We start from the raw sequence: 12,817 nt of genomic DNA, 5'->3' as shown, positions 1-12,817 counted from the left end.
CTCTGGTTATATGCTTAGGGTACTGGGAGCAAGTGAGAACTTTTGTTTTGCTTTTCACAGTAATTACAGGTGAAACTCGAAAAATCAGAATATTGTGGAAAAGTTCACTTATTTCAGTAATTCAACTTAAAAGGTGAAACTAATACATGAGATAGACTCATGACATGCAAAGCGAGATATGTCAAGCCTTTATTTGTTATAACTGTGATTATCTTGGTGTACAGCTGATGAAAACTGCAAATTAACAATCTCAGAAAGTTAGAATATTAAATCAAATCAGCAAAACAAGGATTGCAAATAGAGCAATATTGGACCTCTGAGAAGTAGAAGCATGCATATGTACTCAGTACTTGGTTTGGGCCCCTTTTGCATCAATTACTGCCTCATGGCATGGCTTGGCGTGGAATGGAATGGATGCTATCAGCCTGTGGCACTGCTGAGGTGTTATGGAAGACCAGGATGCTTCAATAGCAGCCTTCAGCTCTTCTGCATTGCTCGGCCTCATGTCTCTCATCTTTCTCTTGGCAATGCCCCATAGATTCTCTATGCCAGTGTTCCCCAACCTTGGGCCTCCAGCTGTTTTTGGACTACAACTCCCATCATCCCTCGCTAGCAAGACCAGTGGTCAAGGATGATGGGAATTGTAGTCCAAAAACAGCTGGAAGCCCAAGGTTGGGGAACACTGCTCTATGTGGTTCAGGTCAGGCAAGTTTGCTGGCCGATCAAGCACAGTAATCCCACGGGCATTGAACCAGGTTTTGGTATTTTGGCAGTGTGGGCAGGTGCCAAGACCTGCTGGAAAATGAAGTCAGTATCCCCATAAAGCTTGTTTGTGGAAGGAAGCATGAAGTGCTCCAAAATCTCCTGGTAGACAGCTGCGTTGACCCTGGACTTAATGAAGCACAGTGGACCAACACCAGCTGATGACATGGCTCCCCAAATCAACACAGACTGTGGAAACTTCACACTGGACTTCAAGCATCTGGCATTGTGTGCCTCCCCATTCTTCCTCCAGACTCTGGGTCCTTGGTTTCCAAACGAGATGCAAAAGTTGTTCTCATCAGAAAAGAGGACTTGGGACCACTGAGCAACAGACCAGTTCTTTTTTCTTTTCTTTTTTTAGCCCAGCTTCTGATGTTGTTTCTTGTTCAGGAGTGGCTTGACAAGAGGAATACGACATTTGAAGCCCATCTCCAGGATCCGTCTGTGTGTGGTGGCTCTTGATGCACTAACTCCAGCCTCAGTCCACTCCTTGTGAAAGTCCCCAACACGTTTGAATGGTCTTTTCCTGACAATCCTCTCCAGGCTGCGGTCATCCCTGCTGCTTGTGCACCTTTTCTTCCACACTTTCCCCTTCCGCATAACTTTCCATTAATGTGCTTCAATACAGCACTTTGGGAACATCCAACTTCTTCTGCAATTACCTGTCCTTATGGAGAGTCTCAATGATGGCTTTCTGCACAACTGTCAGGTCAGCAGCCTTCCTCATGATTGTGCTTCCTACTGAACCAGATTGAGAGACCATTTAAAGGCTCAGGAACCCATTGCAGGTGCTATGGATTGAATAGCTACTGCACCTTTACACAATATTCTAATTTTCTGAGATTGTTAATTTGGGGTTTTCATCAGCTGTACACCATGTTCATCACAATTATAACAAATAAAGGCTTGGCATATCTCGCTTGGCATGTCATGGGTCTATCTCATGTATTAGTTTCACCTTTTAAGTTGAATTACTGAAATAAATGAACTTTTCCACAATATTCTAAATTTTCGAGTTTCACCTGTATACCATCATTGCCAAGCTCAGACCACTCTTTGATCCCTTTCCTGAGACTGAAAGGCACGACTTCACTCAGTCTTATAGCAGGGAAAAGAAACCAGAACAAGAAAAACTACAGGTTCTGACAGTAAGGGGTTTGTTTTCTTTTACTGCATGATCACATCCTTCAAAGGCTAACAAATACGGGCATGGGTATTTTAAAGGCTGAACACAGCTTATGGGTCAGTTCATATCTCCACTACTTCAATGTGTTCAACTGCATTCCAAATATTACATTGCCCAGTCTTCACACACTGCCAATGTACATGAAGTTCCATTGCTATCTTATAATCCCATTATTTTCTGTTCTACCCACAGTAATGCCAATCCCTACTTGAGGGTTCCTCTTATTTATATGTTGAGTGTTAACACAAGTGCATGTTAAACTGCCTTAGAAATGCAGTATCATGTAACTGCAGGAAGGAGACAATCAGATCTGTGCTAAAATTGGGGTTTTTTAAGTTGCCACCTTAGAACTTTTGATTTAACCACCCAGTTGGCCCTCAGCTACAAAGCCCATCTGCCCTAAAGTAATGAAGAATTCCACAAGCTCAGAAGTCTGTCTCTTACATTCATGGCCACCACAGAGTCTTTTTGGTTTTAGACAGGTTCCCACTAGCCCAAAAGCTCAATGCTGGGAGCAACATAGCTTAAGAAGGCCCTGAACAGCAAAATGTTTGCATACCTAAAAGCCCTTCAGATGCTGCTGGCTTTTCTCAGAGGTCTCTGGTGCTACACTCTTCAGCATGACATTAAAAATAACAAAGCTCCTTTTTACACTGACTGGATACTAATGGAGCTGTCATTTAAACATATTATACAGTTCAGTAAGGCCAAACACTTCAAAGCCAAATGGCATTTCTAACATTTAGCTAGCAGCTGCTGTAAATCTCCAGCTCCATTTTTGCTGAACACAAGCACCCAACCCACATTGTGGCTCAGGTTACTTTACTAAATCTCACTTTGCAAATGAAACCTGAAATACAAGTGTACAAACCAACTTCCCTTTCTGCACTAACAGGCAACACGCATCATGGACTAGTCACTACACAGAAGCAAGTGATGGCTGTAATTGGCAGCTCTTCCCTGTTCAGTTTTTCTATCTCCCTTACCTGGTATGCCTGCTGCACTTGTAGAATTTCTTCCACACCCTCTTTAAGGAGGAATGTAGTAGAATAGAGCAGGATCAGAAAATATCCATGACCAAGTTACAATGTACAGACAACCTTCCTAGAGAAAATAATGCATAAAACAGGAAGACACCTGTGACAAAATAAGTGAGGCCATGTCAGGCAACACCTTTTGCTGTGTACTATTTAAGTTCCTGAACTAAGTGCAGCTAGGGGTCAGCAACATGCAAAGCTAGGAAACAGCAAATCCCAGTTGCTCAGGTTTTTCTCTGGAGAATCTCTGGATTACTCACCTTAGCAGCTGCTACTCAGCCTAATACAGCTAGCTCTGATTGCTCTCACCCCACCCGCTACTACTTTGTGAGGGGATTAAATACACAACCTCCTACCTTTAAAATGTTGCATTCAGTGTGAGGTTTATCCTTCTCAAGCACAAGTTCAGTGTTCATATGGCCATCTCTCTCTCTTTGTGATCAGCAACTCCTTCTCCCTAGCCACTTACTCCAATCTGAAAGTGGCTGGCTTCGGTCAGTGAAATACTATGTAACTAATGATACTGCCACCAGCCTTTGCATCCTTGAATCTTTCAGCAAGGATCTAATTAAAGACAGATAACCAACAACCACAGCTCTGCCCAAAATACTGTAAATGGGTCCCTACTCCTAGACAGTTCTTGAGCTTCGAAACCAAATATTTATCACAGGCATTGAATAGCCACTGGTTTTGGAAGGGAAAGACTGCGTATTGTGTAACAAATTCTCTTTGGGAATAGCATAACCACCATTCAAACACTACCAAGTCCCACAACTCACATCAAATTTGCACCAAGCACAACCACTGGCTACACCACCCACACACTTGGACGCAGGCCACACACTAATCCCAATTGCAAGGACACAGCTTTCCAAGAAAAGGAGACACCTGTTGCCTTTATGTGCACTACACAGCTTGAGCCTGGCACAAGACAAAGGAGGCACTGCTCCTTACAATGCAAAGGCTATTCATGGGCGCAGTGATCCCCTAAGATCATTGCCTTCAGCTCATTGCCATTGGGTGCTACTTCCAAACACAGGAAAACCTGTAGAACCATCCGTCATACCTACTGGCTGCCACTGGCCTCTCTTACAGAGAAGCTCTTTTAACTCCAGCCTGTTAGCCACCTACAATCCTTTGCAGCCTGCCCTCCCTCCAGCTTGCCATGCTTACAGGCAACCTATTCTGCCATGGGGTTTTAAGAACAGATTGAAAGGGGACTTGCAGAAGGGCGAGACTGCCTCTCAGGCCCAAGCAAGCCAATTTATTTCCTCCCTCTCAATTTGTCCCTTCCCTGGGAGGAAAAGAACATAGCTCAGTGACCAGCAGCTGCCACTCAGTGCCAAGCAGGCATTTGGCTGATTAACGTCCTGTGGCCTTTTAAATGCGTTTGTGAGAGGGGGGGCATTGGTTTGTTTTTATCTTATTATGTTTTCTGGTGCTCTCATTTTGTATTTCTGTGTTGTGAATTGCCCTAGGATTTTTGGATGAAGGGCAGCATACAAACTGAATTAATAACGATAAGCAAAACTGAGCCAGACAGTGGCGTAGCGTGGGTTGTCAGCACCCGGGGCAAGGCAAGTAATTTGCGCCCCCTAACCCGTGGATTTTAGTAGGGGCAGAGAGCTGCGAGTGCGAGCGCCCCCCCCCCGATGTTGCGCCCGGTGCGGCCGGCCCCCCCTGCACCCCCCACGCTACGCCACTGGAGCCAGATAGACCAATGGTCTGACTTGCCACAAGGTAGATTTCTATTCTCCTTTAGGGGCACCAGCTGGCAGAGGGTGAGTAACCATATTCACAACAGCCATGCTTTTTATTTTAGATATATATATTTTAACTACATACACCCATCAGTGCAGTGCAGCAGCTAACCAGGACTTCAGGGTCCAAATCGCTCACCTTATTTGCTGGGGCTACTCGCGCCACGGGTAAGAGAGCCCTTTATTTCAGCCCAGCCTACCTCGCAGGGCTGCTGTTAGGGCAGCATTTCGAGAGCCGCGCGGGTCAGGGGAGAGAGAGATAAAAGGAGAGAGACGCCGCCTCAACCTTCCCGAGGAGTAAGAAAGGCAGGGTCCGCCGCAAAATGACTGTTAAGTAATTAAATCCACCTTGGCGGAGCAGGGGGAGGGGCGCTCGAATCCCTCGCCAGCATGTGCCGCCCGCCCCCTTCCCGTAAACGCCTAGCTTAACAGGAACAGCATTAGCAATATATTATTATTATTATTATTATTATTATTATTATTATTTAACACGCCCCCCACACCCTTGAGCCTGAGGGAGCTCGCCGGCGCATCGCCTCAAGGAGACTTAAGGGAATAAACGAGCCACCGCCGGGGCCATCTGGCCACAGTCCGGGAGGAGCGGTCAGTTTCAACGCTAACACTAGCGCCCCCGCCGCCGACAGGGATGGGGGCCAGCGGGTCACTCGCCTCCCTGGCTACCCTGTGGGGCGCGCACTCCCCCCCCCCCGCCTCCCCGCCGTCTATTTCTTCACTTACACCAGGAGCGGGGCTTCTTTTTTCAAAAAGGTATCCTCCTTTACCTGCCGCGGCGCCTTCCCGCATCAGCGGCAGCTCCTCCCACCCGCCGCCCAGTCCACCCTCCCCTGGCCGGGCCCCTTATCGCACAAAGCGAAGCCACCCGCACGGGCGGGAACGCCGAAGCCCCGCCTCCGCAGCCGGCTTCGTCCAACTGGAGGCCCGGCCCTCCCCGCTCTGTCCAGTCGCGGGAGGCCCTCCCTCAATGCAGGCACCGCCCTCCCGTGTGCCGAGCCTTCGCCCAATCGCCGCGCGAGCTCCCTCTGAGGCCTGCCCCCCCCGGCCCAATCGCAAGCCCGCGCTCCCCTCACACATGTCCCGCCCGCCGGTCCCGAGTTCGTCCTTGAACCAATCCCAACCCCGCCGCAAAGCCGGCCCGCCCTCCTCCTCCAAGTCCCACTTCCGATACTCCGCTTAGCGCTAAGGTCACTGTCCCTGCTTCTCACCTCAACCTCTGTCTACTGACCCACCGATTGGCACCGCCCCTGCCACGTCAATCAATATTTTTCCTCCAATGACCGCCTGCGCCTCTGCCATTGCTAGCGCTTATCGTCCAATAACCCTGTTGCATGCTGTGTCCGCAGACCGTTTCCCCCCACATTGGATGCGTATTAATGCAAAAAAAAAGGGGGGGAGGTAAAGGACCCCTGACAGTTAAGTCCAGTCGTGAACAATTCTGGGGTTGCGGCGCTCATCTTGCTTTATTGGCTGAGGGAGCCGGCGTACAGCTTCCAGGTCATGTGGCCAGCATGACTAAGCCGCTTCTGGCGAACCAGAGCAGCGCACGGAAACGCCATTTACATTCCCGCCAGAGCAGTACCTATTTATCTACTTGCACTCTGACGTGCTTTTGAACTGCTAGGTTGGCAGGAGCCGGGACCGAGCCACGGGAGCTCACTCCATCGCGGGGATTCGAACCGCCGACCTTCTGATCGACAAGCCCTAGGCATACACACAAGCTAATGGGAGATGGTTGCCACCTTTTATTTTTTTTGCACAGCTCCTGTGCAACTGTTAGGCAGCAAGCAAATAAAGCGAGAGATGCAGTTTCCCCCAGGATTCATTTGCAAGTCTCTGGAAAGCTTGACCTGTGGAACTTCTTCCTGCTATACAGCTGTTTGAGGCACTGAAATCCCCATCAAGGTGGGGCAGGGGAAAGATGGCAACTCCAACCCCTCCCCCCATCCACTGAATCATTAAAACAGGCCTTGCTGCCTCCTGTGCAATATGACTCCAAAGTCCAATTATTGGTGCTGTTAATAAAGTTTCAACGTGAAGCGCTTCTTATTCATAGTGTCACCCCTTCCACCCCACATGTTTATCAGAAGCATTTTTATCCCATTTCTTCATTCCAAAACACAAATTCCATAACATAGTTGTCAACTTACAGATTTGAAAATAAACGACCAGCAGCCAAAATAAGGGATTTTGGCTTAGCTTATACAGAAATCCCGCACTCATGGAGCCATGCTGCTTTGGCTGCGACTGACTGTGTTTTGCAGGGGGTTGGACTAGATGATCCCAAGGGTCTACAACTCCCACCAAAGAAGAGTGGCAGACAAAACTGACGTAGAGGTGGCAAAGCTTACAGGCAGAATTAGAAACCAGGAAGAGGACCTCTTTAATAAGGAATGGGGAAAGTTTATAATTTATTTGAAAAGCTATTGGAAAGAGTTACATACATTGGTAGGATTGACAGAAAACTTGTAGTAAAAATTTGAACTATGGATGGACAAATGATTTATAAAAATAGCGTTATGAAAGGGATGCAGAGGGGGAAATCACTACATTAAGATGCTGCACTGGTTGGAGGGTATGCTAAGCAGCACATCGGGGCTGCCATCGTCCTGGCGTGAGGAGTTCCATCGGCCCTTCCCTGCCCGAGAGAGAGGGAGAGAGACTCTCGCCCAGGCTGCCCCAACCCGGCATGAGGCGGTTGTGGTGCCGCCGTGGCCGCTAAAGCGCCGCCCTTCTGTGTCCCTCCCCAACCCCTCATCTTCCTCCTCCCTCAGGCTGCCTCCTCAGCCGCCGCCACCGCAGCCACCTATGGCTTCCCCTGGCAGCGCGGCGGAAGTCTCTCAAGAGCGGGGCTGCCTGCCCGCCCACTGCCACCCATCTCCTCACGACGCGCCCCTGAGGGGGAAAAGGAAGAGACGGAGATGCGGCAGCTTGTGAGCGTGCTCTCTCTCGAGGTGGAGGACCCCGAGCCGCTGCTTCCCTCCCAAGCTGGGCGAGCATGAAACCCAGGAAATTTAAGGGACATCATCAATCTGGGACAGCAGCGGGAAACGGCACTGGGATAAGGGAGTTTCCCGCCAAATAAGGGACGGTTGACAGCTATGTTCCAAAACTCATAAGTAAATGGGGGTGTGTGCGGATACTCAACTCTAAGCAAGAGCAAAGGATCAGGCACAACATCTGCAAAACACATGGCTCAGGGCTGGTACAAGACATTTTGGCACCTGAGGTGTACCACAAAATAGCACACACCTCCCTCCAAGGAATAAGGGACGAGTGAAGGTCTACACTGGGAACAAGGGGAGAATAAAGACCAAGATCTGCTGCCCCTGTGGATCCTGCCACCTGAGGCGGTTGCCTCGCCTTGCTTAATGGGTGGCCCGGCCTCTATATGGCTGAATTGTAAAGACCCTGAGGGACCAGGTACATTCTCCAGACAGGGGTCACAGAGACAGGAATGAACAATTCCATGAAAGATAAAGCTATCTGGGGCTATTAACTGAGATCTTTGTGTTTCACTCCATCGTTGGAGGCAGTATGCCCCTCAGTACCGGAATCACAAGTCATCGGAGCCCTCTGGTCCTGTCTGCAGTCTTCCAACGGGGATCTGTTTGTCCACTTGAAACTAGGGTGCATAACTAGAAAGGTCTTTGGCCTCAACCAGCAGCCAGGCTTTCCTTAAGTTATTTAACCTGCAGCCCCACATCTTGCAGGGCTCATGCAGTGGTGGGCCATACACCACTTTTTAATTTTCATTTCTGTTTTTGGATCAGGTCTTCTGCTTTTCAGATCTCTCTCCTAAACACACAGACACTTCCTGCTGAAGAGGAAGGGCAGATGTGCTTCCCAAAGCAACCACTGCAGAACGCCTGATAGGGAACTAAAGTCGCAGAAGGAAGCCTCTCAAGTTCCTGACTCAAAGAAGGTGGCAGGAGAAGATTAAAAAGCAAGCCAGAGCAGGTTCACACAGTCCACGTTTAAAGCATGGAGGGGAAAAATAGGCAAACAACCCCCATCCCCACTAACCCCCCTGGCCTATCACCCACTATTCCAACACACAGCACAAAACCTCCAGATTAAAATATGGCAAGCCAAAGGCCTACACTGTCTAAAAGACTTCTACAAAAACACAAGAAATACAAGACAAGCTAGGGGACACGCGAGTACCTTGGCTAGCACACCATCAACTACATGCCATGTTAAACAATCCAGCAGTAAAATCAGCAGCCACTGGACCCTTGATCAGCTTTGAAAACATTCTCCGGACAGCAGGGGGGCATGGCAAAGGAATTGTTTCCACAATATACAAAATGCTGCTCCAAAATCCCACAAACCCCCTTGACACAATCAAACAACAATGGGAGCACGACATAAGATATGAAATTAGCCCCACTCAATGGACCAGAATGTGGTCTAAACCTCCCTTTGTCCATATCAGCCAAAAGAAGGAAACTCACTCTGAAATTCACAGGTGGTACTTAATACCACGGAAACTGGCATTGATACGCTCAAGAACCTCACTAAGATGTTGGAGATGCTGCACCTCTACATGTGGTGGCAATGTCCTAAAATCCAACCCTTCTGGATAGCAGTCCTTCAAGAGATATGCAAAATAACTAAACAGGTATTAGAAGTCACCCCAGAACTGGCCTTATGCAACATCGTCCAAGTTAATAATGCCCACTCACATTATAAAGAGCTCATAACCCACCTATTCTCAGCAGCCAGAAGCCTCATAGCTAGACACTGGAGAGATCTGTCAGGAGTAAACATGAGCCAATGGTATCAAACTGTATGGGAAACAGTCTTACAGTGGTACCTTGGTTTTCGAACATAATCTGTTCCGGAAGACCGTTCAAGTTCCAAAACATTTGAAAACCGAAAACTCAATACGGAAAGCTCAAAACGGAAAACTCAAACAGGAAGTCACCTCAGAAGTTCGACTTCCAAGGTGCGTTCGAAAACGGAAGCATTTACCTCTGGGTTTATGGTGTTCCGAATTCAGAAACATTAGTCAACAGAGACGTTCAAAAACTGAGGTACCACTGTACTAGAAAAACTAACCAATAAACTGAAACTGACACGGGGACAAATAGAAGAGCACGCCTTCAATCCAGTATGGCTCCCCTTTATCACATGCACAGCACAACAAGACGACAAGAATCATACGAATCAATCTGGCTTACCTGACTCAACAAGCCCCGCCCCCGTCACAAATGCAAACAAATCCCACTGCAGCCAACCACAGCCAACCAACCACCAGTGGCGGAGCTTCATGCGCCAGCACTGGGGGGGGGGGCGGAGAACAGATGGGGGCATGGCTGGTGTGCGTCCTGGGGGTGGGGGTGCGCTACCGGGATCACGCTGCTGGGGGTGATGCGCTCCCCCTGCACTCCCCTTCCTCTGCCAGTGCCAACCACACCCTGGGCCCCCAACCTCTCACACTACCAAGGAAATGTAATAAATGAATAGAAAAAAAACCTACCCAGCTGACGCTGACACAAAACGCCACATGTACACTATACAAAAGAATACGAGCCTCACCACCCCACCCCTCGTCTCCCCACTCTTCTTCCCCAGCACTAAGGTCTCACAGCAAATGTAACTGATTTGAAAGAAAGAATGTACAACCTGAAAAACCTGACATGTACTTTTGTCAACCAAGAAAATATTTAATAAAAATAAATTTAATAATAATAGTAATAATAATAATAATAATAATAATAATAATAATAATAATAATAATGCAAGCCAGAAGTGATGTTCAGCAACACCAACCTTGTGGTGCGGTTACAGCTAGTGATCTCTGCAGAAACTGTGTGGAAGAAGTCCCCACCCATGAACTGATGGGCAAGGGAGTTCAAGGCTGCTGGTTCAGCTCTGCGCCATCGACTTCCCTGTGGAGAAATCCTTGCAGGAAGCAGTCGAGGCAAAGTTGTAGAGAAGTGATTTCAACCCTGCTTTCTTTGGGGACTGGCAACCTGGCTGAGCTTGCGGGGGGGGGGGACTCGGATAAGCAGTCGAGGCAGCAATGCCTCTACCTGCTCTTTTTCAGTATCACAAATGGAGAAAATGGTTATGAAGGATTAATTGGGACCTGTGCCAATAGTTCCCCATCCTAAGCTACAGAGATCCAACCTTATTTTTCCAGCCTAGGAACAAGCAGTGTGATTACCAAGGCCAACGTCCACATCCCCGCTGCCAATCTTGCCAGTTCCTCCTTTCAACAAATCTCAGGCACTGCAGAGACTCCATGTTAAAGAGCCCAGGGTTAAAATCCCCACTCAGTCATGAAACTCACTGGGTGACCTTGGGCTATTCCCTGCCTCTCAGCTTAACCTACCTCACAGAGTTCTTGTGAGGAAATGTTGGGAAGGATAGGGTTCTGTGCACCACCTTGAGCTCCTGGGAAGGAAGGTGGGATAGGAATGAAATAAACCAGTGAATCCTGACTTTGAGGCATTCTCATCCAGCGTTTGCCAGCCCAGACGCCTGGCTGTCCTCTCAGAACTTTGGCCGAATAGGACTTGGCACCAGGGCACACAACTCAAAGGGAGATCCTGGTTCTCGTGAAAGGTTCAAGGGGAGCAGGTTGGAGCGGGTCCCCCCCGGGAGTTTCCTACCTTCAGGCCTGTACTGGGCTACAATGGTGACCGTCTGCCCGGCCCTCTTCAAGGCAGCCGCCGCTTGTTCATGGGTCGCGTTCCGGAGATTGACGCCATTCACCTGGACAAACAGACCCCGCCTCTGTCAACTCACCTTGAAAAGGGGAAGCTGGTGCCACCTGCTCCTCCTATGATGGCACTGCACACTTATTTCCCACCATGCAACATTCCACCCCTCCCCCCACCCTGCGACAGCCACAGCCCCACACCAACCCTCTCAATCCCCCATAGCTGCACCTCCCAGGCCCCTCCTTCATCCAAAATGCTGGGAGCAACTTGTCTCAGGTGCTCAGCTGCATGACAAACGCCACAGCTTCTCAGGAAGTGAAAACCAGACCTGGCCAAGCTTGGTTGTTTCTTCCTGGAGGTGGCCTCCCTGGCCTCTGCACACTTTCGGTGCATTTAAGGGGCAATCGTTACGCTGCAGGGCCCCACACGCAGGCTCCATTGAAGCTCAAGCTGGGAGGTTCGGCTGCGTGTTGGTTTTTTCCCTCCCTCTTCTCAGAGTGAAGAGGAAGCAAGCTTCCACAACGCTGGGCTGGGCTGAGCCAGACCGGTCTGGTGAGCTGCTCTGTGTGGGCAAAGCCGCTCTGTGTGGGTTAACACCTTAGTGCCTGGGGCAGAATCTCTCCAGTCCTGGAGAAGGGCTGGAGGATAGGTTGGGGGTGGGGGAGGCAGGTGCTCCCACCTGCTTGCTTCCCAGTTCAGAGGTCAGCAGCAACTGTGTACCAGAGCCCAGAGAACTCTCCAAATCCACCTCCTCGCATTAAACAAGACCTCAGAGCAACACCAGTAAAGGGGCCTCATGTTCCACTCACCGAGAGGATGCGGTCTCCACGCCGCAGCTCCCCACTCAGGTCCGCTGGGCCCCCTGCCAGGATGAAGGAGACGAAGATGCCCTCGCCATCTTCACCCCCCACAATGTTGAAGCCCAGGCCTGTGGAGCCTTTATGTAAGGTGATCTTCCGGGGCTCCCTGCAAAGGACAGAAGGCAAAAATGAAGAGGATACATAGCCGGGGGCAGAGTCAGGGCCCACCTGAACATTATTCAACATCCCATGTGCAACACACAGTTGGCACCCAACAACTGCTACCCACTCTGAACAATCGGTAGAGCTGCAACCATAACCTAAATTCTCAAAAACGTAGGGCAACACCTTCAATAGGGCAATAAGAGTAGTGGGGGGGGTGGGGGGGGGCAACAGAGTTACATTTTACTTTTCAGAGCAGAAACAAATTGCCAGTATGGAGAATGAACTGGAAAGAGTGCAATAACAGGAATCTTCCTACCTTTCCATCTCATGGGAAGCTGATACCATTTCTCTGCACTGACTGGCTGGTCTTATGCATGATCCTATATCCCTGGGCAGTTATGATATGTGCACTCTATAA

General features: G+C 49.2%; 1 protein-coding gene across 12 annotated transcripts in view; it reads right to left on the bottom strand.

Moving 5' to 3' along the window:
- The window catches only part of DLG3 (discs large MAGUK scaffold protein 3), a 116,636-nt gene that overhangs the window by 29,073 nt on the left and 74,746 nt on the right, over positions 1–12,817 (bottom strand). For 10 of the 12 annotated variants that reach the window (XM_080990064.1, XM_080990072.1, XM_080990068.1 and 7 more), the window contains 2 exons: positions 12,244–12,400; positions 11,384–11,486 (listed from right to left, as the gene is read on the bottom strand). In XM_080990064.1, coding sequence (XP_080846190.1) covers positions 11,384–11,486; positions 12,244–12,400 — 260 coding nt within the window. Of the gene's footprint in view, positions 1–5,483; positions 5,593–11,383; positions 11,487–11,762; positions 11,926–12,243; positions 12,401–12,817 lie in introns of those variants that run through there. The other 2 variants (XM_080990065.1, XM_080990066.1) reach the window with 2 other exon arrangements.

Source organism: Podarcis pityusensis (assembly GCF_964106645.2).
Source record: "Podarcis pityusensis genome assembly, chromosome: Z".
NCBI classification, from domain to species: Eukaryota; Metazoa; Chordata; class Lepidosauria; order Squamata; family Lacertidae; genus Podarcis; species Podarcis pityusensis.
The sequence above is the reverse complement of the archived record's forward strand: the minus strand, read 5'-3'. Positions and strand labels throughout refer to the sequence as shown.